We start from the raw sequence: 26,250 nt of genomic DNA, 5'->3' as shown, positions 1-26,250 counted from the left end.
ATATTCCTGAACCAGTTTGGGCTGCAGTGTTGCCGGACTCCAGGAGGCACGATCTCATTGTAGTCTAGGTGAACAACGCCCCCTGGTGTTGTGCATGTACAGCTACTCACATAGATTCCAATGTGAACACACTTGGAGTTGGGCTCCAATGCCTTGGGCTATTGCTGCTGGAGGTAGGAAATGCAGTTAAGGAGGACTGAGCCATCATTCTTGAAATGACCTTCATCCCTCCTCCCTATTTTCTGCTCAGTGTCCCTCCCTCTGAAGCCACTCTCCAGGACTTTAGTCACAGGCAAAGCTGGACAGGCTTCACCAAGCAGACCTGACAGGTCCTTGCTGATCCAGGCCATGGGCGGCTTTCCAGGGACTCAAGCTGCAGGCGGTATTCTCTCCTGCTGGTCAAAACCCCAAGAGGGTTGTGTGCAGAGGCAGATGGTAAAGTAGAAGCAGCTCTGGCCCAAGATTCGGGTTTAAATCATAGTTTAATGTAGTGCCCAAGGCATGAACATTGATGCTGACAGACAGGCTTCACCTTTTCCCAACTGGGTGATCTCCAGCAAACTAAAGGTTCTCTACTTCAGTGTCTGTAAAATGGGGCGATGAAACATTACTGCCTACTACTTAAGGGATCATGATGAAGTTTAATGAGATAATTTATGCAAAGCCCCTCCCCCGTCTGCCACAGTGCCAGGGGACCAAGGGCAGGTGCACAGTAAGATCCTTGGTCAAGCCCTTCACCTCTGTGGGTTGTGGCTTTCCTATATGTGAAATTGTGTGATTATCTGGGTGCCTGGGGGTGGAGGTTAGACTTAACAATATTAAGACCCCTTTCATCTATACTTTCTTTGATTCTGCAATCCTCTGACCCACAGTGTTTCTGTTCAAGGTTAGGGATGAGGGCAAGAAGGAAAGGGCAAATGACTATTTCATTTAGGAGTTTCCAAGATTCAGCCAGCTCCAGCTGGACACTGCAAGGGTCTTTGTATGTGCGGGCTCAGATTAAGAGTTGGCAGAGATATCAGGCCACCTCCTCAGTGCTCAGTTTTAATGAACCACTCTTAAGAGCATTCTGCATTCTGCTAGAAACAATGCTGTTTATAATGTCAGTTACAGCCAGTCATCTCAGTAGGGAAACCAATAATGAAACCCAGCAATTAAAGAGCAAGGCAGGCTTGCTGCCTCACTCCCTGCCCACTCCACCCTGCAAGCTATCCTGCTCTTGACCCCTTAGAAACCTCCTAGTAGCTAGTAGGGTAATGGGGAGGGAGAGGTGTGGAGGAGGGACACTACCGGGCTCTGAACTCCTCACAGTGAGTCACCACTGAGCTCACTCTATGAGGAAGTCTACCCCTGCATGTCTTGCACCCTCCCTGCCCCCTGTGCCCACCAAATACCCCAAGGCCAAGGGTCATTTTCTTTAAGAATGGACACAAACAGATATCCTACTGAATGTGTTCTTGGCCATTGCTGTGGACAACCTGGCTGATGCTGAGAGCCTCACATCTGCCCAAAAGGAGGAGGAAGAAGAGAAGGAGAGAAAGAAGCTGGCCAGGTAACCCTCTAAGCTTACCTAGACCCAAGCCCCAGGGTCCCAGTTCTGGAATGCCATTCCCATTAGTGATAAAAAGAGGCTTTGGTGCTGGCCTCTGTCAGCCATCCCTCCTAGAGGGCACTGGGTTTGAGGCTTCACAGTAAGCTTCACACAACTTTCTCTACTATTTATTAGGTATTGCCCTAAAGTGGGGAACATTGTGAATTACAGTATTTGTGAAGGTATTCTATTTCCCACCTAAGAAGTTGGGGGATTCTCTTTTGAGAAGGAAGGTCATGATAGGTGGTGGGAATGAAGGATGGGTAGAGGAGGAAGGCAGCCACTTAGAGGGGAAATGCAATTCTAGCTGAGTGATAACTTTTCGCTGTTTTATAAATCATTGCCAGTGTTAAGAAAACAAGATAAGGCCCTGCATTGTCTTCTGTCATTGTCTAGATGGGACTGTCATATGCCACACATCTGCTGGATACCAAGCAGAGTTTTCTAGGAACCAATCCTGAATCAGATCCAGAATCTTTCTCTGATTGAGACATAGACTAGAGCAACTGAGAAGCTGAAATAGTCCAACTAAGTACAAGACAGAGCAAAGTGTGGCCTGGTGCCTGGATGGAGGGCCCAGCCCAACAGCATCTGTGATTGAGTGACACATGCCATGTGCCCTGGGTAAAGGATGATGGACATAAGCCCAGGGAATCTGCTCCCACTAGTCCCCAGAAGACCACAGGGTAGTTGATTTCTTCATGTCTCCTGTCATTCAGTAAACATCCCTTTAATTTTTCTACCTGCTGACCGGCCAGGACTGCCAGCCCAGAGAAGAAGCAAGAGATAATGGAAAAGCCAGCTGTGGAGGAAACCAAGGAGGAGAAAATTGAGCTGAAATCCATTACAGCTGATGGAGAGTCCCCACCCACCACCAAGGTAAGAAGCTATCTTATTCCAGGAGCTGAGAGGGCCATTGCTGGGGGAAGGAGGGCAAAGCCTTCCCAGACCACCCATGCAAACGAGGAAGGAAGGAAGGAAGAAAAGAGACTCAGTGGAACAAAGCCCATGAAGATGGACCAGAAACACTAGGAATGTGAAGAGAAGGCAGACTGGTTGAATTCCAGCCTTCTGTCGATGTCTTGAAGGATATATACAAGATAATAAGGATATACTTTTGAGTCAACAGCTCAACCACTAACCGTGATGCAATTTCAAGGCTCTAAGCCTCTCAAACAATGGAATGTCTCTAATTGGATTCTTCCTCCTTCTCTCCTTTGGCTGCCTAGATCAACATGGATGACCTCCAGCCCAATGAAAATGAAGATAAGAGTCCCTACCCCAACCCAGAAAATACAGGTACCATTCCCACTGCCTAACTCTGAGGTTGGGAGGTTGGGGGTAGAGAGCCAAGTTCTAAAGCCACATGGAACTACCTATGTATTAGGATCAATGGCTCCAGTTTCCCTCTACAAGCACCTCGCACTGATAAATGCCTTTTGTCTCTGTAGTTAGGCATTACTAATCATCATCCAGAGGAGAACTTTGCTCCTGGCTTCCTCTTAATAACAATATAACATTAAACAAATTGTGTTTGAGCAGTGCTGATTCTATGACTTTTGGAAGGGGGATTCTATATACATTTAAGGTTTTATTATATCCTATGCTGTAAAATCATTAACTTATATAATTTATTAATATAACATATGTTGCAGTGTTACGCTCACTTAATAGTAAATCCCGACTCTGCCTTGTCCTTACTCAGGAGGCAGTGCTGAGTACAAGGACAGCTGCCACCACAGATGTCCCACTTGTTGCTTTGTCAAATGCTTTCATTTATTACAAAAAGAGCTCTTACCAACTCAGCCTTCTCATCTTCTGATACATAGATTGGCAGGCAGTCTCCTTTGAGAGGGCTTAATGTCAGAGGTCCTTAGACCTCCCTCCAGAATTCCCTTGTCTGCTTCATGAAACTCTACATCCTGTACAAACCCTCTGTTCACCTTCCTTTTACCTAGAAGTGCAGCTATTATTACCAGCTTCAAGCTTGCAGTCAACTGCACACAATCGAGGGACTATTGTTTTACTGACATTTCCTTCTCTGTGCGGGTTAAGCTACATCTGGGTTAGTAACCACATTAAGTGGCTAAAAACCTTCTACATTTATGAGCAAAGCTAGGTTTTCCTTTTGGCCTTCTCCCCACCAGTTCTCTGCTGGCTTGTCTGCAAAGACACTGGTGGCCATCTTCCATTTTCCTTAGGAAGCAGGTTTTCTGTGGTCATTCCACCCTCACTCACATCCTGCCTTGAGAGAAGGAGGATTCGATTTCCTGGGGATTGGACAGAAGAAAGAACAAGAAGGGTGTTTCCATATGCTGGGCACTAAACCTTCCGAAGTCTGAAAGCTCTCTGGGTGGGAATTCTTACAGAATTTCAAAGACAGACTAGACATGTTGACCAAATACAATGGGGAATCCTGTCTTAGTCCTGAATCAACAAATTAACTCTTAAATGACATTTTTTAGATAATTGGAGGGAAATTGAATATGGACTGGAAACTAAGGATTTAAAGTAGTTTTTGTTCATTTTGTTACTGTAGTGATGTTGTCGTAGTTCTAGCTTATACGTATTGAATTGTGTATGTCTGGAGTCTAGAATGTTTAGAAGCTCCCTTAAAATACTCCAGCAACTCCTGGTGAAGTGGGTGTGGAGGTTTGCCACACAAGTCTCTCTACTTGTGTGTATATTTTTAAAGTTTAAAAAGAAAAACAGTGATAAAAGAAATTTCTCTGAGTCCTGGGCAGAGCTGGCCCAGGTCCCCCTGCACACAGCATACAGAGGCAGAGAGTGGGCTTGAGGGTCCTTTCACAACGCACCCAGCTGCAGGCAGGCCCAGGCCTGCTCCTTCTACCGGGCAGGGGGCAGCCACACATATGCCAATAATCTCCAGTTTCATCCATCTAAATATACTCATGACTTTTCTCTTCTTTGATGCTCTATGACATCAAAGAGAAAAAGGCCAGTGGAAAAAAAATTAATGAAAACATTGTCACCTTATTGGCCACCATTGAAATGTCTCTCTGTTGACCCAGCTTTGAGGATTCCTGGAATGGTTTTGCTTTTAAACTGAAAAGCTATTCCCACACTCTGCTAATTCCTCACGATTCTTTAGGTTTTATAGAGTGTCCTTTCACTAGACATGTGGCCACCGTTCTCTAGCCTGCTCCAGACCCAGACCTTCCCAGGTTTCTCACAGGCATCTCATACAGCTGTGTTGGTCTGTAGACAGTGGAGGCTGTCCTGCCTCAGCCACTGCCACTCTCAGGCTGTGAAGATCAGCCCCTGTGGCCCCCTTGTTTGTTCTCCATCCCTAATTTCCATTTTCTTGCCCAAGAGTAGTGTGCTCTTACAACTGGTGGCTCCACATGTTCCCCCTCACTCCAAGGAACCAGCTTCTGCTTCCCAGCTCCTCCTTCCCCTGTCTCTGCAGGTCACCTCTTGGACCCTAATCCCAGGTGCAACAGAAGTCCCCAAAGACTCCTCCCCAGGTCACTTGGCCTGCTGTCTTTGTTCTTGTTAATCTTTCATTCCCACAGGCTCTTCTCTCCTCTGAACCATAAAAGGCAAAGAAACTGATCTGCCTCTGCTGTGTCTGCTTCACGAAGATACCCTTTGGGAGGCAGCAGTGGTGAACACTGCACCTGCCCCACTTGCAGCCAGACTCCCAGAGAGAGAAGGGGCAGGGCCAAAGAATATTCTCACACCCTCCTCCTGCCCCACTTCTCACTGGGGTACACCTGTGCCTATACCCCATCCCCAGGATGCTGTGCATGCTTGTCCAGGCTGCGCCCAATCATTTGTGCTGAAGCAGCTGAGGGGGGCTGAGCTCCAGCCTACACCCCCCTAGCAGGGGCCTCTGTCCTTATGTGAACACCCAGCAGAGTGGGGCCTGCTTCTGATTCACACAAAGTGCTAACTGGCCAGCAGTGGAGCATCAGTCCTTCCCTCCCTGTTTAAGCCCCAAAACTCAACAGTTGGTTTAAGCCTCCCTGCTTAGTATACACTAGATTTTAGAAATCTCTACTCACCCAGGAAATGTGCCAAGTTGTGCTTTTACTTAACCAACTCTTTTTTTAATATGAAATTTATTGTCAGATTGGTTTCCATACAACACCCAGTGCTCATCCCAAAAGGTGCCCTCCTCAATCACCCACCCTCTCCTCCCTCCCAACCCCCATCAACCCTCAGTTTGTTCTCAGTTTTTAAGAGTCTCTTATGCTTTGGCTCTCTCCCTCTCTAACCTCTTTTTTTTTATTCCCCTCCCCCATGGACTTCTGTTAAGTTTCTCAGGATCCACATAAGAGTGAAAACATATGGTATCTGTCTTTCTCTGTATGTCTTTCTCTTATTTCACTTTATTTGAGTGAACATACAGATGTTAAGAGTCATCAAGGACTTAAAATTAAGAGACACTTGAAAAGGAAACGTGAATGATATCAGAGAAGGCATAGGACAGCACCAGGTGCTGTGGGGAGACTCAAACTGATGCAAGGGGTTCTAGCAGAAGCAGGGCAGTGAGGTGTGGTGGTGGAGAGACAGCCAGCCTTCACAGAGAAAGGTGGGCTGGGCTGGGCTTTGTGTCTGGGGAGTTGGAGAGGAAATAAGTTGTTTCAGAACGTACTACTGTCATAGACAGGGAGCTGGAAGAAACCATGGAGATAGTCATTCACTTACATGTACCAGGCACTGTGGCAGGCACCAGGGATACACCTGTGGGCAAGACAGAGAAGGCTGCTGCTCTCCTGGAGCTTACGTTTCAGTGGGGAGACAGACAATGAGCAAGAAAGGGGGCCAACTGAAAGGCAACATCAGGTGGCAGTAAGCAGCAAAGAAGTAATGAAACCAAGAAGTGTGTTACAAGTTACTCACTGGCACAGGCTGCTTTGGCTGTGTAGTCAGCGAAGGCATTAGGGCTGAAACCTGAATAAGTCACAGGAATTAGATGTATGGAAATGAGAGGAAAGAGCTTTCTAGGTGGAGGGCTAGCAATTGCAGAATCTCTTGGGCAGAATGTACCTGTCTGTGGAGGAATCCAAAGAGGCCAGTGTGCATGGAGCAGAGAGAATGAAGGGGAAAGATAGTGGGTGGGACAGGGACTAGGCAGGGGCAGGTGGGACAAGGCTTCAAAGGCCTCCTGAGAGGTTTGGATCTGAGCTGATGCAATGGAGAATCACCCGAGATTCTCAAGCAGAGTAAGACATGATCTAGTGTTGGAATTACCTTTGGAAGACTGTGCCGCATAAAGACAGGGCAGTAGATGGTCAGGATGAGGACTGGAGGCAGTGAGGATGTTAGCAGTGGTTCTGGTGAGAGGCAGTGGCTGCTCAGCCCAGGGTGGTGGTGCTGCAGACAGAGAAGTGGCAGGACTGGCACTGCATTTTGCAGGACTTGCTAGTGGCCTAGAAGTCAGGGGGAGAGAGTGAGCAGTGGAGGGAGATGGGGTTTTAAACTGAGCCAGCAGAGAAGATGCCCAGTGCAGCAACAGGGGCATCCTCAGCCTTATGTCTCAGTATTCCACCCACAAAGCTCACCTCAAGGTGCCAATCACGCCAATGAACTCTGGGGCTGCACTAAAAACTGTAAGTTCCTTGAGGGCAAGAACCACAGCTTTGTGTTCAGTACACTGTAGGCAGTAGGTGTTAGAAGTAATTATTTTTATTTGAATCGGCCATGAGCAAAATCACAGAAGTGAAAACGAGTGTCAAATGGGTAGGGGACATGGATCACCAAGGACCAAGAGTGGGGCATCCAGCCCCGCAGTGGTTTTACTTTTGAGCACTGGACCCAGCATCTGGAAAGCAGCAGCAACCCTGAAGTGTGGCAACACCTTACTGGCCACACTTCTCCAAACCCCAAGAATGGGGATGGGAAAACTGAAGATCCCACAGGGTCCTCTGGCATCTGGGAGTGGAAGTCTAGGCGACTCAGTTACCAACCCCAAAAATGAACTTTACTTGACTTTTCCTCCCCTGCCAACCTCTCTCCTTACACTTAATACATGCAAAGCATCACATCTGTCAGATTTCTTTCCCTTTGAAGATTTGTGTTTGTCCTTCAGAAGTAGTTTCCTCTTAAACACTATGCCTGGAATTCAGCTCATGTGTGTCTGAATGGACCAACTGACTTGCTTCTCCCCAGGAATGGAAATCAGGGTAGAGCTTCACAAACCATGAGGCAAGCTATTGCAGATGAAAGAGCATGCAAAATTCTTCACCAGGAACTTGGAAAAACACAAAGCTAGTAAATATGTTTTTCTATAAACACACATGATTAAAATGGGCATTAAATTACCTGTTACCAAATTATCATGAATAAGAAAGTGTTGGGTCATTTAGAGCAAAACAGAAAAGAATACAAACAGCTGGGCAGGAATTTAAGATCCTTCTCAATTAAATTTCATTTATAAATATTGTGATTCAGGCCAACTCCTGTTTTACTTATTTTGCTTTACAAGGAGACTCTGCCTTTCTTTTACTTACCAAGGTTTGGTTAGAAAGCTTCAACCATTGGCCTGTTCACCTCGTGCCTCTCTTCTAAAAATATTAATTGCTTTGCTGGTCAGCTCTAATTATGCCAGGGGGATAAAAATTTGATTTATTCCTATATTCTGCTGGTCCCCCCAAAAAGCCTTGGGCCCCTAAATGCTTCTTGCTTGATAAAAAAAACACTTTCTGTGGTTGATGGGCATTGAGGAGGGCACTTGTTGGGATGAGCAATGGGTGTTGTATGGAAACCAGTTTGACAATAAATTATATTTAAAAAATAAAAAAAGAACCACTATCTGTGCCAGGCATTTTTTTTTCTTGGCACAACCTAGCTTCATTTTAACCAGAAGAGAGAGCATGCAGAGACATGGCTGGTCCCTAAGATAAACGTCCTGTAACTATCTTTCCAACCAGCTTAGTCTCCACCTGACCCTCTTCTTTTGTAAAGTCCCTTTCTTTATAAAGCAGATGTTGATGTGAAAGTGTAATCATCAAAAAACAAGGGCTACTATGCGCTGAGCAGAGTGTCTCTCTCCAGGGTTTTCAGCACACGAAGAGATGGAACAGATACATGTAAAGTCAGGCATTCAAGGTATTTGGTCCCAAGTGCCAAGTGAATGCAGGAGAATGACAGGGCTGCTAGAATCACATGAAGGTAATTCTCAAGAGCCCAGGTATTCGGGAGAGCCAAGTGAATGATGCTGTCTTACCTGAGAGTCCTTCTGGCTCTACACCGGGAGATGAGAGCATTTCAAATAAGGAGACAGCATGAGAAAAGGAGAAAGCACATGGCGAGTGTATTCATTTCCTGGGGCTGTCATAACAAATTACCATGAACTTGGTGGCTTAAACCAGCAAATATTTATTCTCTCACAGTTCTGGAGCCTATAAGTCTGAAAGCAGGTATTGGCAGGACCATCCTCTCTCTAAAGGCTCTGGAAAGAATCCCTTTCTCGCCTTGTCCCCATCTCTGCCAGTGGCCAGCAATCCTTGGTGCTCCTTGGCTTCCAGCCTCATCTCTCTGGTTTCTGCCTCTGTCTTCATGCGTGTGTGTGTGTGTCTGTGTCTCCTTATAAGAATAATAGTCCTTGGATTTAGGGCCCACCCCACTCCAGTATAACTTCATCATGACTATACATCTGCAAAGTTACTGTTTCCAAAGTAAGGTCATGTTCTGAGGTTCCAGGTAGGCATGAATTTTGGGGGGACGTTATTCAGGCCACTACTACAAACCTTCAGAAAACAGTTTGATGTGAGTGGAAAATTTGTTAGGGAATAACAGCAGGCAGAGATCAGACTGAGAAAGATGCTAAGCACTACTTACAGGCTAAGAGTCTTCTCTGTGGGTAGAGATAGTAACAACAGCTAACATTTATATAGCACTTGCTATGTGCCAGGCGCCACTCTGAGGTATGTATGTACTATTATCCCATTTGCAGATGGGGAAACTGAGACCAGAAAGACTAAATGCCAGAAAGAAACAGAGCCAAGATTTGGATCTAGACATGGCCAGAGAACCCATGTTGTTGTTACTCCCATTCCCTCTCTAAACATTTTTAAATGCATTTGACCAGAAAAAGATATATAGTAGTTTCCTTCCATGGGCAGTGGCTGTGTAAGCAAAGGATTTTGCTTTTGGTCCACAGTAAATGTGGCCCCTGCCCAGGATAACAAAGGGGCTTCTCAAACTAGTGTTGATGTCTAGTCTTTTGAATGAAGTGCCTGTTGTGGCCAACATCACTGTCCTATTATCCCTACAGCACATGAGTTTTTGGTATTTTTCAGGAATGGGAGTGTTGATTTTAAACTCCAAGGATGGAATTAATTGCAAGTCACCTAAGCCATACCCATTACCCTACCTGCAGCCTAGATGGACAGGCACACCTGGCAATGCCCCAGTCTTCCCCGATCACCTTTCCTAGTGCCTTACAACTAGAATGACCAACCATCCCAATCTGCATGGGACTGAGGAGTCTCTTGGGATGTGGGAATTTCAGTTTAAAAACCAGGACAGTCCTTGACATGAACTAGCCACCCTACTTACACCCCCCTTTGTCATGTGCTGCCAGAAAAGTCTCTCTAACAAAGATTCTAGCAGCGCTCACAGGGAGAGAGCTGAATGTCTTTGTTGATACCCTTCATTTTCAGAGATGCAAATGATGTCTTGATTCTGGTTGGTAAGAAGCTATCTGGAAGTAGGCAGCATAGTGGTAAAAACATAGTGGGAGTAGTGGAGTTATTTAGAATGGTGCTTTTTTTCTTACAGGAGAAGACGATGAAGAGGAGCCTGAGATGCCTGTGGGCCCCCGCCCACGACCACTCTCTGAGCTGCACCTTAAGGAAAAGGCAGTGCCCATGCCAGAAGCCAGTGCATTTTTCATCTTCAGCCCCAACAACAGGTATGCAAGAATGGTGGGGAAGGTGGGACTCTACTCTCTCCATGCTACAAGCACAACAGATGCTAACATCCTCCAGCCTCTGAGTGGAGCCTGGGACTCTCCCAACCCCCCACAACTTGTGCAAACAGGCACTGATTTAGGGAAAAGTATCCTATATTCCAAATCAGAAGACTTGGGTATGTTTTTCCCTCCATTTTTTGACACATATAAACTCTATTTCTACACTTTTGGTGATTACCCTTGGTAATTTACTAAGTCTATTTAACTTAAAATCTGAAGTAAAGCAGTATCCTACACCTCCTCCTGCAAAATAGAAAGAGCTTATACTGTTTTAACTTCTCTCAGCCCTCCTACCTTACATGTTATTGATTAGTATTTTAGTCCTGTCCTTTATTTTTAACTTCACAAGTTAGACATTATTATCATTTTCATTATTGTTATATAGACCAATGTATACTTGGATTTTCATACAACTTCCCATTTTACTCATTCACCATTTTTTCATGTATCTCAGTCCACCCTTCTGTAATCATTTTCTTCCTAAAGCACATTCTTTAGAAGCCCCTAGTGTTTCTTTTTGTTGTTGTTGTTGTTTTTGTTTATGTTTTTATTTATTTTTTTTACTATGAAATTTATTGTCAAATTGGTTTCCATACAACACCCAGTGCTCACCCCAGCAGGTGCCCTCCTCAATACCCATCACCCACCATCCCCACCTCCCACCCCTCATCAACCCTCAGTTTGTTCTCAGTTTTTTAAGAGTCTCTTATGATTTGGCTCCCTCCCTCTGTAACTTTTTTTTTCCTTCCCCTCCTCCATGGTCTTCTGTTAAGTTTCTAGGATCCACATAAGAGTGAAAACATATGGTATCTTTTTCTGTATGACTTATTTCACTTAGCATAACACTCTCCAGTTCCATCCATGTTGCTACAAAAGGCCATATTTCATTCTTTCTCATTGCCACATAGTATTCCATTGTGTATATAAACCACAATTTCTTTATCCATTCATCGGTTGATGGACATTTAGGCTCTTTCCATAATTTGGCGATTGTTGAAAGTGCTGCTATAAACATTGGGGTACAAGTGCCCCTATGCATCAGCACTCCTGTATCCCTTGGGTAAATTCCTAGCAGTGCTATTGCTGGGTCATAGGATAGATCTATTTTTAATTTTTTGAGGAACCTCCACACTGTTTTCCAGAGTGGCTGCCCCAGTTTGCATTCCCACCAACAGTGCAAGAGGGTTCCTGTTTCTCCACATCCTTGCCAGCATCTATAGTCTCCTGATTTGTTCATTTTAGCCACTCTGACTGGCATGAGGTGGTATCTGAGTGTGGTTTTGGTTTGTATTTCCCTGATGAGGAGTGACGTTCGGCATCTTTTCATGTGCCTGTTGGCCATCTGGATGTCTTCTTTAGAGAAGTGTCTATTCATGTTTTCTGCCATTTCTTCACTGGATTATTTGTTTTTCAGGTGTGGAGTTTGGTGAGTTTTTATAGGTTTTGGATACTAGCCCTTTGTCCAATATGTCATATGCAGATATCTTTTCCCATTCCATTGGTTGCCTTTTAGTTTTATTGATTGTTTCCTTTGCAATGCAGAAGCTTTTTATCTTGAGGGGGTCCCAATAGTTAATTTTTGCTTTTATTTCTCTTGCCTTTGGAGACGGGTTGAGTAAGAAGTTGCTGCAGCTGAGGTCAAAGAGGTTGTTGCCTGTTTTCTCTTCTAGGGTTTTGATGGTTTCCTGTCTCACATTTAGGTCGTTCACCCATTTTGAGTTTGTTTTTGTGTATGGTGTAAGAAAGTGGTCCAGTTCATTCTTCTACGTGTTGCTGTCCAGTTCTTCCAGCACCATTTGCTAAAGAGACTGTCTTTATTCCATTCGATACTCTTCCCTGCTTTGTCAAAGATTAGTTGGGCATGTATTTGTAGGTCCAGTTCTGGGTTCTCTATTCTATTCCATTGGTCTATGTGTCTGTTTTTGTGCCAATACCGTGCTGTCTTGATGATTACAGCTTTGTAGTAGAGGCTAATGTCTGGGATTGTGATGCCTCCCACTTTGGTCTTCTTCAATATTACTTTGGCTATTCGAGGTCTTTTGTGGTTCCATACAAATTTTAGGATTGCTTGTTCTAGCTTTGAGAAGAATGCTGGTGCAATTTTGGTTGGGATTGTATTGAATGTGTAGATAGCTTTGGGTAGTATTGACCCAAAGCCCCTAGTGTTTCTTTATGTAAAGTCATTTGACCTGTTTATCTCTTGTTCTTATTTTCATTTCTTGTTCTTGAAAGATAGTTTTGCTGTGTACACAATGTTAGGTTGACAGGATTTGTCTTTTAATATATCAAAGGTATTATTACACTGTATTTTTCCTACTATCATTCCTTTGTAGATAATCTTCCCCTTATCTCTAGCTGTTTTGAATATCGTATGTTGCCTTTGGTATTGTATAGATATACTACCATGTGTCTAGATATGGATTTCTGGCCATTAATCCTGCTTGGAATGTTATCGATTTATATTTTTCTCTAATTGTCAAAAAAACACATTAAAAATTAGAATGAGAATTGCTAATTCTTGCAAAATTGTGGCCATAATCTCTTTCTGTTCTTTCCTTCTAGCATTCCAAGTAGACATATGTTAAACCTTCTCCTTCTGTCCTCCTACGTCTTAATGTGTCTTATAAATCTTTCACCTCATTATATCTCTTTTAGTATTCAGGGTAGTTTTCTCAGTTATATCTTCCAATTTCTTAATTCTCTCTTTAACTTTGTCTACGTTACTGTTTAAACCAGTTTTTATATCGACTTATTTTTTTTTCATTTCAAACAGTTCCATTTGCAGCTTGATTTTCTAGAACCATCTGTCTATATCTAATACTTCTCCTATTGATTCCTCAACTTTGTGATCAAGTCCTTTATTCTGTTAAATATTTCAAATATAGTTGTTACATTCTCTATCTGATATGTTCAGTATGCACAGTCTTTGGGAGGGCGTTCTAAATCATTTATTTGTTGTTTCTTCTGATTTCTCATCTTAGAAGTTCATCCTCTTATGTGCATAATGATTTTTGATTGTGACCTCAGTACTTCATCAGATTCTTGTGGACCTAAATTAATATTGGGAAGCTTTCTTCCAGAGGCTTCTTAAGAGTGTTGGCTTAGCCTAAAGTCCCAAGCTTCAGTGCCCTACCTTAAGACTGGCTTGAAATGCAGTTTCCCCATAGCAGTGCTACTACTAGCATCTATTCTCAGGCAACTCTGCCCTTCCTGGATACCTATCACACAGACCCTGGCTCAGTGGATTTGCTTATTTGTTTGAAAGGGATAATCAATGCAGACCTTCTAACTCTAATGAAGCCAGAATTGTCTCATAGAGTTTGCCCTTTCCAAGATTTCTGCTTCTGCAGCAGTGGGGTCTCTCAGAGCACTACAATGTTGTGAGAAGAAGTCTGAAAGCCTGGATTCAAGTCCTGAACACCGCACCCCCACACACACAACACTCTACAAATTGTCTTTCTGGGCCAGCCTCTCCTTCCAGGGTTTCAGTGTTTTTACCTATAAAATGAAGATAATAACACCCATATCCCCTTCCTGAGCTGCCAGGATGAGATAGTATATAAGACACACTTGACATTCAAGGATTTAGCCTTTGTGGTACTACCAATGAGTGCCCAGAAAGTGTGGAATTGAATTGCATGCCTTGGAGCTATTACACAGGAGCATATTACCTAGCCAGAGAGTAGGCTTAGCCAGCCTTTCAGCATCGACTCTGGGTGGGATCTGTTGTTCCTTATATATAAAAATATGAAGGAGATCTTATAAAATGATTTAATGATGGGGAAAAAGAAGTCCCCCCAAAAAAGCCAGTTGTTAATGTCACAGCAGTATATGAAAATATTGGGATTCCTGAAGGTCTCAGATGTAACCCTCCAAAATGTCAAAAGCTTACTGCCTGTGACAGTGCTTTATAGCTGCAAAGTTCTATACAGATGTGCCTCACACTGAGGGTGTAGAGGGGGGAGGGATGTGATTGTCACTACCCTCAGCAGTAAGATCTCAGGTTGAAGAGCCCACTCCCAAACTAACAAGCACCTTTCATAAGCTGAAAGAAGGAGTTGAGCTCCGGCGACCCAGGAGCTGCTTCTCTGACCTTTCTGACATACTTCGGTCCTTCTTTCCTCCTCCCCACACAGATTTCGCCTCCAGTGCCACCGCATTGTCAATGACACGATCTTCACCAACCTGATCCTCTTCTTCATTCTGCTCAGCAGCATTTCCCTGGCAGCTGAGGACCCTGTCCAGCACACCTCCTTCAGGAACCATGTATGCATTCCCTTTTGTCCCCTGCACCTCTTCTTCCCAAGGATGGGACTGGGCCCAGAGCTCTGTTGCCAACCTCAATCCGGACCCCAATTCCAAATACTATAATCAGATGCACAATAAACATTTCTTTAAGAGATTAGGGCTTTGGTAGAAACCATCATAAATGAATAAGAGAACCTGTACCCATATGCCTCAGGCTGGCCTGATTGGCAAAATTCGGGACCCTCATTGCCCTATGGATGTATCCCTGGTTCCCTATGTACTTAGTAAAAAGTAGCCTCTGACTTCCTGCCTTGCTCCCAATAAACTCTAACTGGTCCTAATCACCAAGCAGATAGGGGGAGCATTGGCAAATAGGTGCCAAAGATGAGGCTGGCCTTACACAAAAGAGAGCTTCAGTGACCTTCTGTAGAGTAGAAAACTAAATTTAGAGACCCACCCAAGGCTCTGGTAAACAATATTAAAGGCTAGAGTAAGAACCGCTCTATCTCAAAGCCTGAAGACTTTGTCAAATCCCAACCAGATGGACGTGAAGAGAAGAGTCCACCAACCTAAAGTCATACTCATGCCAAACCACTTGGTGGTCCTGCAGCCTGCTTGGTCCAGAGTTTTCTTAAAAAAGGTGTTGGCCCTAGCTCTGATCCATCACCTGAGATATAACAGAGCTTGAACCACGTAGCCTGCCCCCAGCCTCGGCAGTCCTCACATTGAGGATCTTCCTTCCTATGCCCCAAAGAACACAACACCAGTATTTCCACCAACATGAGAAGCCAGCTGAGTCACACCAAAGTGAGTTAAGTATTTTGCATTTTCCTGCAATAAAAAGAAAACCCCACTCTCTGTCCTTTTGACAAGCATCCCAGTGGTCTGATTTGGGTTTGTAAGTAAATTGGATTAATGAGAAAAGCATCCAACCAAATGCTGCCCAGACCCAGGACCCTGGAAGCTCCCCTCACATGTCTGGGGACTTCGTGTAAAGCCACTAAGCTGCCTGAGGCCAGCCCCACTTCAGGATCCAATGCTGTGTATATGCTACTCATCTCCTAACTGTCTGTCTCCACATGGAAAAGCTCACATGACATGTAGTGTGGTTCTGAAGAGTGACTCCTTTTCTGGTGAATGTCCGCTGACCTCTCCTTCCATCCTGCTTCTCTCCCTTCCCACCCCATTCCCACCCTGTTTCTTTTTGTTTTGCAGATTCTGTTTTATTTTGACATTGTTTTCACTACCATTTTCACCATTGAAATTGCTCTGAAGGTAAAGCCCTAATGCCTCTCCCCATCCTGTCCTCCGTGAGCCTCCACTAGCTCTCTGCTGCTGTCTGGCGCTAACACACATGTTTCTGTTGGTGTCGAGTTCACTCTCAGAGCCACTAATCCAATTGTGCTTATTTTTCAGATCCTAGGCAATGCAGACTATGTCTTCACTAGTATCTTTACATTAGAAATTATCCTTAAGGTAATGCAATCTGAGCAATGCACTCTCTGCCTATTTCTCTATATCTGCTGTCTCTTTTCTCTCTTGTTTCTTTCACTCTCTCTTTTTTACTCTCAAGCATGAAATTTGATGAATTAGTGCCCCTCACTTTGTGCCCCTCACTTTGTGCCCCTCACTTTGCTCAGGCTCAGAAGTTAGAAGAAACCCACCGCCAGTGCTGTGCCTCCTCTCAGCCTGGAAGGCTGGAAGGCTCACAGTGTCAACACTGATGTCCTGTCACCAGGTCTGGCACTGTGCCAATGCGTGTTGTGCCCCACCACCCCCACACACCCTACCTCCGGGTCATTGATGACTGACCCCTGCTTAGAACTCCCCCTCCCTCCTCCTCCCCAGAGGAGATGCTGCACAAACTCCAAGAGTGGAAAAGCTCATGGGGCATGGGAAATCACTTTGTCCATGCCCTTGGACAGCCTTGGTCAACACCTTCCTCCATACAAGTGGCAGGTGCCAAGGCTAGGCTCCAGATGGGCCTGGGTGATAGGAATCATGGGCCTAGTTAATGCAAGATTTGGGGCCAGTCTTCCATTGGGGGCTTTCAACAGACGACTGTAGATTACTTGAGTCCTCAGTTTCCTGTTGAAAAGCCTTGTTACGATGCCCCTTGCCCTAAGCATGAAAGAAGAACCAGGTCCCAAGCCCCGGTCCTGAGAGCACATGGAGCTGGCCCAGCCTGTGACTGGTGGCCCCAGGTGCTGCTGACCCCTGATGGCAGAACTTGTACAGACTTACCCCATCAGTAGAACCAACCTCTGAAAGCACTGGGATGAGAGAGATTGCTTTCTAAGTTTTATTTTATTACTTCTATTAATTTATAATTAATATATTATTTATATTTATTTTATTATTATTTCTAAGTTTTTCCAGTATACATCTGAGCCTCTAAAACAATGTATTGCCAAACCACTCCATCTGAGACTCAGGATGTGAGTTCTGAGACCCAGGAAAAGTACATTTCAGCATTTGCTTTCTTCTCATTTACCTGAACAGGAGGGTTGTAGGCTCTAAAACATATCCTTCAGCTTGGTGTCTTCTTCCTGGGAGACTCATCTGGGACTCCTCCTCCCAAGGAGTCCAGGATCCCTCTCCCCCTCCCTGGGGCTGATGCCAGCCACTGTCCACATCTGACCATGTGCCACAGCTAGCCTGCAAACCCTTCTTTTCCTGATGCAACTTCTAAGTCATGACCCAGACCTTTAATGTACATGACAGTTTTGTCACATCCAGATACAAGTTGAGTGGGGCCGTTTTGAGTGTCCACTGTGTCTGTGTCCCCAAAAGGCTGAGCTGTCCAGACCTCCAGCTTCTGTCCCTGGTTCCAGTGACCAAGGGACTTCCTCAGGTTTCCTCTTCTACTTTAGGACAGTGGATCTGACCAGGCCCCAATCCCTGGGGGTGGGAAAAGGGAACCAAAAGCTGTCTACCTGCATTGAGATGTAGTCTGTAAAACCCCCTTTCCATGGTGAGCTGAGTTCTGGACTTCAGACTCAGGGAGGCACACACCCAAAACTCTTTCCTGGTATGAGAAAAGCTCTGAGGCCCATTTCTCAGGACTCCTCCACAGAGCTTCCCTTATGGATTTCAGTGGTGCTGTTTATCCTTCAGGGTTGCCATGCAAACAGAAGTGAAAGATCTCTTTGCAAACATTATCATGGCAAGAGCCTTCCCTCCCTTCACCCTCTCCCTCTTCTACTCCCTTTGAGGCTCAGTGTGCTTCTAAATATAAAGCCCAGGCGCCTGGATGGCGCAGTCGGTTAAGCGTCCGACTTCAGCCAGGTCACGATCTCGCAGTCCGTGAGTTCGAGCCCTGCGTCGGGCTCTGGGCTGATGGCTCAGAGCCTGGAGCCTGTTTCCGATTCTGTGTCTCCCTCTCTCTCTGCCCCTCCCCCGTTCATGTTCTGTCTCTCTCTGTCCCAAAAATAAACGTTGAAAAAAAATTTTTTTTAATAAATAAATAAATAAATATAAAGCCCAGTCCCCACCCCACTTCCCTGCACCTCCTTCCACTGGGCCCCTCTGCCTTGCCTGAAGGCTCAGCTTTCTACCATGGCACAGACAACAACGGTCTCATTGTCCAAGGGGCATTTAGTGTCAAGAACAGTTTAAAGACCTGGGGATATTTGGCCTTAAGAAGAAAAGGCTTGTAGGACCATGACTGTTGGCCTGAATACTGCAAAATACTGTCACATAGAGGAGGGACGAGGTGAACTGGGCCTAGCAGTAAGTACAAGTTATAGGATACATCTAGTAACTAGAAGAGCTGCCTGGGGAGACAGTGGTCGCCTGTGACTGGACAGAGCAGCTTTCCTGCCCTTCAAGTTCAGAGAGTCAGCAATCTCATGGCCACCTTTTTTTTCCCTGAGGCTGAAAATACCACGGCAATAGGCTTTTCCTATGCAATGGCTTAGAACTGTGTGGCCATTAGCAAAACGGGGTATGGAAAGGACACTTTGCACTGAGTACCTGAACCTGGCCTCTTCTGTTGTCTTAAACGGCTAGAATAATTTTCAAATAAATTCTCATTTTTCAGCACCCAGTTGCCCTTTCTCCTAAGGCCATTCTGCTGGCCCTGCCCAGGCATGTCCCTCCCACCCCTTACACACACACACTTTTTGGAGTGCTGGTCCCTGACAAATAGGACCCCAAAGTCAAAGGACAGACATTGGCACTGTGAGCCCTACTAGTGCACCTATTCAAGGAGTGCTCTTCCCTGACCGTGGAGGGCTCTGTGATGCTCAGTAGTGTCCTCACAATATTTGAGACAAGAGTGAGGCAGGGTCAGACTCAGTGCCTTCTCTGAAACTAAAAGTGAATGGCTAGGGAAGGTGCTTGGCCTTCTGCAGGCACAGAGGCTCTGTGTTTAAGTGAAATATAGGAGCCACCCAAATCCAGTCCCTGCAGTCCTAGATCTTCACTCAAAGACAGGACAGCAAGCCCCTCCTAGATTTTCACTGAGAGACAAGACAGTAAGCTCCTCCAGATGGCAAGCCTATATTCCCCTGCAACCTTTTATATAATATACCCACTTCTAGAAACTGTTGCAGGACACAGGTGCCTGAGTCCCCTGTGACCCCCTGCAGTAGGAGATAAATGGAAAGAATTAGGTTGTAAGAGCTATTTTTGTCAGTTCCCCCTGTGTTTGCTTTTGAATTGCTCTGCGGACATGCTGCCTTGGGCATGCTCTGATTCCAAAGAGATAAACTGGACCCCAGATGACCAGGGAGCTGCTCTCAGTCTCTCAGCCACTGGCTCCAAATTGTTCCCTTTGGCTGATGTATCACAGCCCATGGCCTTCCACAACCCTTAACCTGGAAATCTGCTGGCTCTTAATTAAAATCAACAGAATTGGAAAGGCTATTTGTTGAGCATCTACAGTGATTTTATACTGAGCTCAGAGAGAGATAATAATAGCCAAGTCCTGTAACCATAATCACCATCCCATGTGCTCCCGTTTTAGTCTTCAAAGGACCTCCATGTTGCCTTTCTATGTGTGCCTCATAAAGACAGGGAATAGTATGCCCACTTTGTAGATGGGGAAACTGAACATCCTTATATAGGAAGAATCCAGAATTCAAATCCAATCTATCTGGCCTCAAGTTTAGTTTTCTCTGATGATAGTAAGTGTTTTACCTGTAATAACTCATTTGATGCCAATAACCCTAGAGGGTAGACATTATCATTACCCTCATTTCTCAGATGAGGAAACAGGGACATAGAAGCTAAGTAACTTGTTCCAGGCCATACAAACAAAATATGATAGAGCTGGGATTCAAACTCAAGCAACCTGGCTCCAGAGCCTATGCTTTTAGCCATGGTGCCACATTGTCCCTCTGTGTGTTCACATAGCTTGGACCTTAAAGAACATCAGTCTAAAAGGAAGATAATAAAATTGAGTTTAGAATATTTGGCATAGATCATAAACACTAATTAAGGTTAGGAAATGGAGGAATGCTAATTGCCAAATGTATTGGTAGAACTTCTCACTGGGCACTAGGATGCCCAAGACTTGGGTTTGCCCAAGACTGAAGAGTTGCCTGGGTGGTACACAGGACTTTCAGTACCAAAACAGGAATCCTGGGAAAACCAGGACAGTTGGTCACCATACTAGGTGTGTCCCACCTTCCCCCAGATGCCTAGTATCTGAATCTGGCTCTGGGGCTTGGGAGAGGAGGTTGGGAAGTTTGCATACAAAGGGAAACCTGGCCTGGGCAGTGTCAGCAAAGGGCCCCTCAGGGCCAGGATCAGGGACCTGTGATGAGGAACAGTGGAAAATGAGAGATAGATGACAGGGCCCAATCTGAAAAGGCTTCAAATATGGAGTCTGGTGTGGTCTAGTAAGTGGAAGGAGCCACTTAACCATCCTGAGCCTGGAATTCTTTTGTGTTTATATACATGATTGCAGAATATTGTCCTTGGCCCTGCCTCTCTTTCTGCAGTCCTGCCTGCCCCCAGTCCTCTCACTGCTCTTCAGCTTGCCCTACCCAAAGGATGCTGTGGGAGGAGAGGGAGGCATGAGGGGGTCTCTGGAGCTTGGGCAGGGACCACTCATGCTCATGTTTCTCTTTCCCTCCCTGCAGATGACTGCTTATGGGGCTTTCCTACACAAGGGCTCTTTCTGCCGGAACTACTTCAACATCTTGGATCTGCTGGTGGTCAGCGTGTCCCTCATCTCCTTTGGCATCCAGTGAGTAGGACTCTCTCAGCCAATGATGGGGCCACACAACTAGAAATGGATGTCAGAGAGAACGATCAAGACTCTGAAGTCTTGCATGGCCACCAGTCTATGACAGGAACAGGGAGGGACCCCTGAATTGTGCAACATGATGGCTTTTTGTCACATCCTCAATGGTGTGACACTTGGGGAGTATGTCCATCCAGCCAAAATATGTTTAAAATATATGGATCTTGGCATGACAGGCAGGACCAGGCCCAGTTATAATGAGAGGAATGCCTCCAGGGCCTTCATATCTCCTCTACTACCTGCCCAGTGCCCTTGGCTACCCTCAGCTCCAAGGGCCCTCCATTGCCATAACCAGCCCTGATATTCCAGTCCATCTTCCCTCCCTTTCTCTCTCCAGTCAAAGCACCTGATAAGAAGAAGGGAGTGGGGGACAGAGAAAGAGAGGAATTACAGATTCTCAGTCTTGGCTGCATAGTGGAATAGACTGAGTAGTTTCAGGAAAGACATTTGCCTAGATCCCTCTCCCCAAATTTTTATCTAATTGGTCTGGGCTACAGGCTCGGGCTTTAGGAATTTTAAAAGTTCTCTGGGTGACTCCACCATACAACCAAGGTTGCCAATTTGCTCAGGTTTAAAAGGATCCAATTACTAATTTCTCCCAAGTTCTATCTGCTGATAACATTAACTCTGCCTTCAACTTAAAAGCCCTTTCACATGCACAATCTTCTACTGTCCTCACAAAAAAAGCTGCAGGCAGGGCAGGGACTGTTACCACCATTTTATAGATAGGAAGACTGAGGTTCAGGGCATGAGATGTGCCCAAAGTCATACCAATGGCAGAGGAAAGGGGTCCTGGGTGTCCTTTCCCAAGGGTGTTTTCATGGTAAGCCTAGAAAGAGCAGACATGGGAGGAACAGGAGTGAGACACTCTCTGTGATCATCTGTTATCATCTCTGTGATCATCTTAGCTGTCTGCTGGGAGCCTACAGGTCTAGATTCTAATCCCAGCACTACCACTAAACTACCATTTAACCTTGAACCAAGAACCACCCCCCCTTTAGTCTGTGCTTTCTGCACCTAACCTTAAAATCCCTTCCATTGCCATTCAGTACAAACAGACTCCCTCCCTGAGATACTTGGATAACTAGGAATGCCCTTTGAATCCTTTCAGATAAAAGAACCATGAACCAGAGAAATCAGATCTACCAGCTCCCTCCTGAGCACATTATCCTAACCTCATGCTGATGTGTCATACATTTTTTAGGTCCCAAAGGGTGTACAAGGCTCTCTGAAAGACTGTGAGGATATCTCAAGCAAATGGGTAGTGTGTGAGGGTTGAGATAGAGACCACCTGGATGGATGAATAACTCCAGAAACCATGCAGGCTTCCTGCCGAGGGGCTTGTGGGGAGAACTGCACCTTAGTGCCTCATTTCCACTAGGGAACAGCAAAAGCCGAGGCTCCCAGAAATCCTGGCCAAGCCCTAGCATCCAGGCATGTGGAACCTGCTGTGTAGAATCCATTCCTTCAAGTCCTGAGTGTGTTATGAACGGGTGGTTTTATATACACCTGTAATGGGCAACTGCCTGGAGAACACCAGAATAGCTCCTCCATCACCTCCAGCCAACAAGGCCTGAAGCTCCACCATCTGTATAACATTTCTTCGAGATCGGTGATGTCTTCATCAGACATAATAATAAAAGCTACCATTTATTCGGTTCATAATATGCACCAAGCACACTGCAAATGATGCAGATACTGTTTCCTCATTTAATCCCTGCAACAACTTATGAGGTCCACTTTACAGATGAAAAAGTTAGGGAATTTATCCTCTGTGAATTGGCTGTTAAGTGACAGAGCTGGGGTTCTCTTTTCTTTACTAAAGCTCCCCTGAGTAACACATTATATTGCTAATGACTTCTGGTAAATTGCTTTTCATATTATTTACACACCAACAGGAAGTTCCAGGGTCACTGGCAAGTTCCAGGCTCTTCTAGGATGGTAGATGGGAGTAGAGAATTGTCCCAGGATAAGAAAGTCCTCAAAACAGACTTTACACTTTCTCAAGTTTGCCTGGGGTCAGCCTGTCAGGACACCCCCTCACATTATTTCCTGCTCCACCACAACAGGAGCTTACTCCCCTGCCCTGTTTCTCTCTCCCAGGTCCAGTGCAATTAATGTGGTGAAGATCTTGCGAGTTCTGCGAGTCCTCAGGCCCCTGAGGGCCATCAACAGGGCCAAGGGGCTAAAGGTGAGAAGGGTGGGCCTAGGTGAGGAGCCATCAGCAGAGCAAGCATCAACCCAGCTGTGGACTGGGGGGATATAAGTGAGGCAGGGGGGTGGGGGTGGAGGGCTGGACAGAGGAGAAATGGCCGGAGCAAATGGCTGCTGTGTTAAAGCCTGGACTCTCCAGCCTGTACTTCTAGTCTCACTTCAGGGTAAAGAGAACAAGGATAGGCAGCTATTCAAAATCAGAACTTCTAGGGGCTCCTGGGTGGCTCAGTCAGTCAAGTGTCTGACTCTTGGTTTCAGCTCAGGGCATGATCTCATGGTTCACGAATTCAAACCCCTCATCAGGCTCTGTGCCCAGCTACATGGAGCCTGCTTGGGATTCTCTCTTTCTCCCTCTTTGCCCCTCCCCTGCACTCTCTCTCTCTCTCTTAAAATAAATAAAATAAACTTAAAAAAAACAAAATCAGAACTTCTAAGCAAAACGTGTGCATAAAGGAGACACACACACAAACCCAGGGCCCCCACATGAAGATGAGGCCCCCATATTCCTCCACCTATAAAATGGGAAACTAGCAGAGCTTTTGTCCCTATAGTCACCTAAAGCCCAACAAGGGACTTTGAGTTCCATTGGATCCCATCACCATGTGAACCTGGGAAGGTGCTTTGCCTCTTTGAGTCATATTTTCACTCTGGTGACAAAGGGGCTGTCCATGAGCCTCCCTCAAGAGGTTCGTGCCTTGGCTAACGGAAGCTCAGGCTGTAGGCACTTCCTGAAACCTGTCCCCTGCCTTCCCTTTCCACCACAGCACGTGGTCCAGTGCGTGTTTGTCGCCATCCGAACCATAGGGAATATCGTGATTGTCACCACGCTGCTCCAGTTCATGTTCGCCTGCATCGGGGTCCAGCTTTTCAAGGTAATAGCTTGGCTCTGATCTGTGCTCCTGCTTCCTTCCCCTCCTGTCAGCATGCCTGAGAAAGATTCCTGGCAGATACACTCAAAAGAGGACAGCGGCCTGGGTCAGACTTAGGATGAGTGGAACCTCCAAACACCCTCCCCTCAGCTTCCCCCACTGGGAAGGAGGACTCTCCACCAAGCCAAGGACCCCCTTGGTCTTGCAGCGCAGCCTGCCTTTCTGATCCCTTCCCTTCCTTCTAGCAAGAAAGGGAGAGGGACTTTTATCCTCTGAAGCCTCATGCCAGTCACCTGCTCAAACCTCCGCAGTGGTCCCCCATTATTGACAGCATCAAATCCACCCTTCTCCAGCCAGCTTTCAGAACACTGCATCCATCCAGGTTCTTTCTCACTGCCTCCTGACAAGGCCCCCCCAGCTACAGTGAGGCTGGCTTCCTTGGTTTCTGCTCTTTCTGCCTTAATCCTTTTATTTCTGAAGCATTCTTCCCCCTGCCCTCTCCCACTGACCATATAAATTCACCTGATTTCCAGCCATTTAATTTGTCCCTCTGAGATCTGTTCCACTTCCACCTTCTTTAGGCCAGCCAAAAGAGTCCAGCTCTTGTGGAGTGGAGTTCTCCCCTTTTTTAAAAATTTCAATGGTACATCCAGCACTGAGCATCTTTAGTCACTGACTGCTTGGTATATGTGAGTCATGGCTTCCCTGTTAGATTCTGCTCACCTTGTCCTTTTTGCCCCAAGTTCCTAGCACAGTGCTGGGCTATAAACATGATCACTAATCATTTCTTGACTGATTCATTGATTAATGAACATCTCCAATCACTTTGTTCTTTTGCCTTCCAGGGAAAGCTCTACACCTGTTCAGATAGTTCCAAGCAGACCGAGGCGGAATGCAAGTGAGTACAAGCTGGAGGGCAGCCAGCACAAAGGATAGTTAATTCTGGGAGGTTAGTGACTTGGCCTGAGAGGAAGGACAGTCCATTCTTTCTCAGATAGCACTGACAGGTGGACTTCTACCTTTGGGTAATGTGATACTGTTGACATGAAATGTAAGATTATCTATTCTTGAAAGGTCTACCCACTGAAGTTCTTCACAACGGCTCACACTGTGGGGTTTAGCCTAGCCAGTCTCATCCCACCCAGCAAGCCAGGAGTCATTGGTGGGTCAGGTGTGAAGGAAGGTGAGAAACACAAGAATTAACTCTTCCTTCTTTCTCAGGGGTAACTACATCACATACAAGGATGGGGAAGTTGACCACCCCATCATCCAGCCTCGCAGCTGGGAAAACAGCAAGTTTGACTTTGACAATGTTCTGGCAGCCATGATGGCCCTCTTTACCGTCTCCACCTTTGAGGGGTGGCCAGAGTGAGTATGCAAATCACAGCCTGTCCACCCTGATATTAGAGCCCAAGCTATTCCCCCAAGTTTTATTACTGTCCCACACTCAGGTCGTGCTTACCTGTGTCCTCCCCAAACAATGAGGGTTTGTTCCTAGACAATCTGCATACCATGGTCACTGCTGAAACAGACTATTCTTTTTCTGGAAGATGTCAAATTTTCAGAAATTCCAACCAAAAATGGTCTTCTTTTAGCTCTCCTTCCCTACTTCAGAGTGAGCTACAATGATAGGGGTCTTTATCATTACTCTCATGGCACATAGGAATGGGGTGAGTTTCTGTAGGTATGAGCCCTTAGATAGCCCTTAGACAGGATTCAAAATTACTGATCCCAACATGCACTCAATGTGGGTAGAGATGGCAAAGATATCTGTTTTAGACTCTACCTCAGTCTCCTTTGGAAAAAGCCTTGTCTATAATTACGGTGAAAAGTAAGAAAAGGATGGAAGCCTGAGTCCAAATTCCTCTGCAGAGATCATGCCTAGACCAGCCTGGTTGGCCCTTTACACTGTTATCACTTCTACCAGGCAGCTTGTGCATCAGGTGTTCCATATATCTTTGTATAGACACCTGCTTCCCTGTACGTCCCACCCAGTGCACTCCAGGGAAATTATCATCTAAAAGAAAGAAAATTCTAAATATTCCTAAGTCAGTAACCACACATGGATCTTAGATAAGAGTCCCATTATTATATGGTAAAATATAGATGATACCTAGAGAATAACCAAGTA

The 26,250-nt window shown here is 45.6% G+C and overlaps 1 protein-coding gene across 39 annotated transcripts in view; it reads left to right on the top strand.

Moving 5' to 3' along the window:
* CACNA1C (calcium voltage-gated channel subunit alpha1 C) overlaps window positions 1-26,250 on the top strand; it is a 760,549-nt gene that overhangs the window by 639,715 nt on the left and 94,584 nt on the right. For 12 of the 39 annotated variants that reach the window (XM_043563280.1, XM_043563275.1, XM_043563269.1 and 9 more), the window contains 11 exons: window positions 1,438-1,552; window positions 2,341-2,470; window positions 2,821-2,890; window positions 10,343-10,475; window positions 14,672-14,801; window positions 15,999-16,058; window positions 20,873-20,979; window positions 23,140-23,227; window positions 24,015-24,122; window positions 24,965-25,017; window positions 25,341-25,487. In XM_043563280.1, coding sequence (XP_043419215.1) covers window positions 1,438-1,552; window positions 2,341-2,470; window positions 2,821-2,890; window positions 10,343-10,475; window positions 14,672-14,801; window positions 15,999-16,058; window positions 20,873-20,979; window positions 23,140-23,227; window positions 24,015-24,122; window positions 24,965-25,017; window positions 25,341-25,487 — 1,141 coding nt within the window. Of the gene's footprint in view, window positions 1-1,437; window positions 1,553-2,340; window positions 2,471-2,820; window positions 2,891-10,342; window positions 10,476-14,671; window positions 14,802-15,998; window positions 16,059-16,199; window positions 16,260-20,872; window positions 20,980-23,139; window positions 23,228-24,014; window positions 24,123-24,964; window positions 25,018-25,340; window positions 25,488-26,250 lie in introns of all 39 variants that reach the window. The other 27 variants (XM_043563305.1, XM_043563295.1, XM_043563299.1 and 24 more) reach the window with 4 other exon arrangements.

The sequence above is a fragment of the Prionailurus bengalensis genome, chromosome B4 (genome assembly GCF_016509475.1).
Source record: "Prionailurus bengalensis isolate Pbe53 chromosome B4, Fcat_Pben_1.1_paternal_pri, whole genome shotgun sequence".
Lineage (NCBI taxonomy): Eukaryota > Metazoa > Chordata > Mammalia > Carnivora > Felidae > Prionailurus > Prionailurus bengalensis.
Note: the sequence above shows the minus strand (reverse complement) of the source record. Positions and strands in the feature narration are given on the sequence as shown.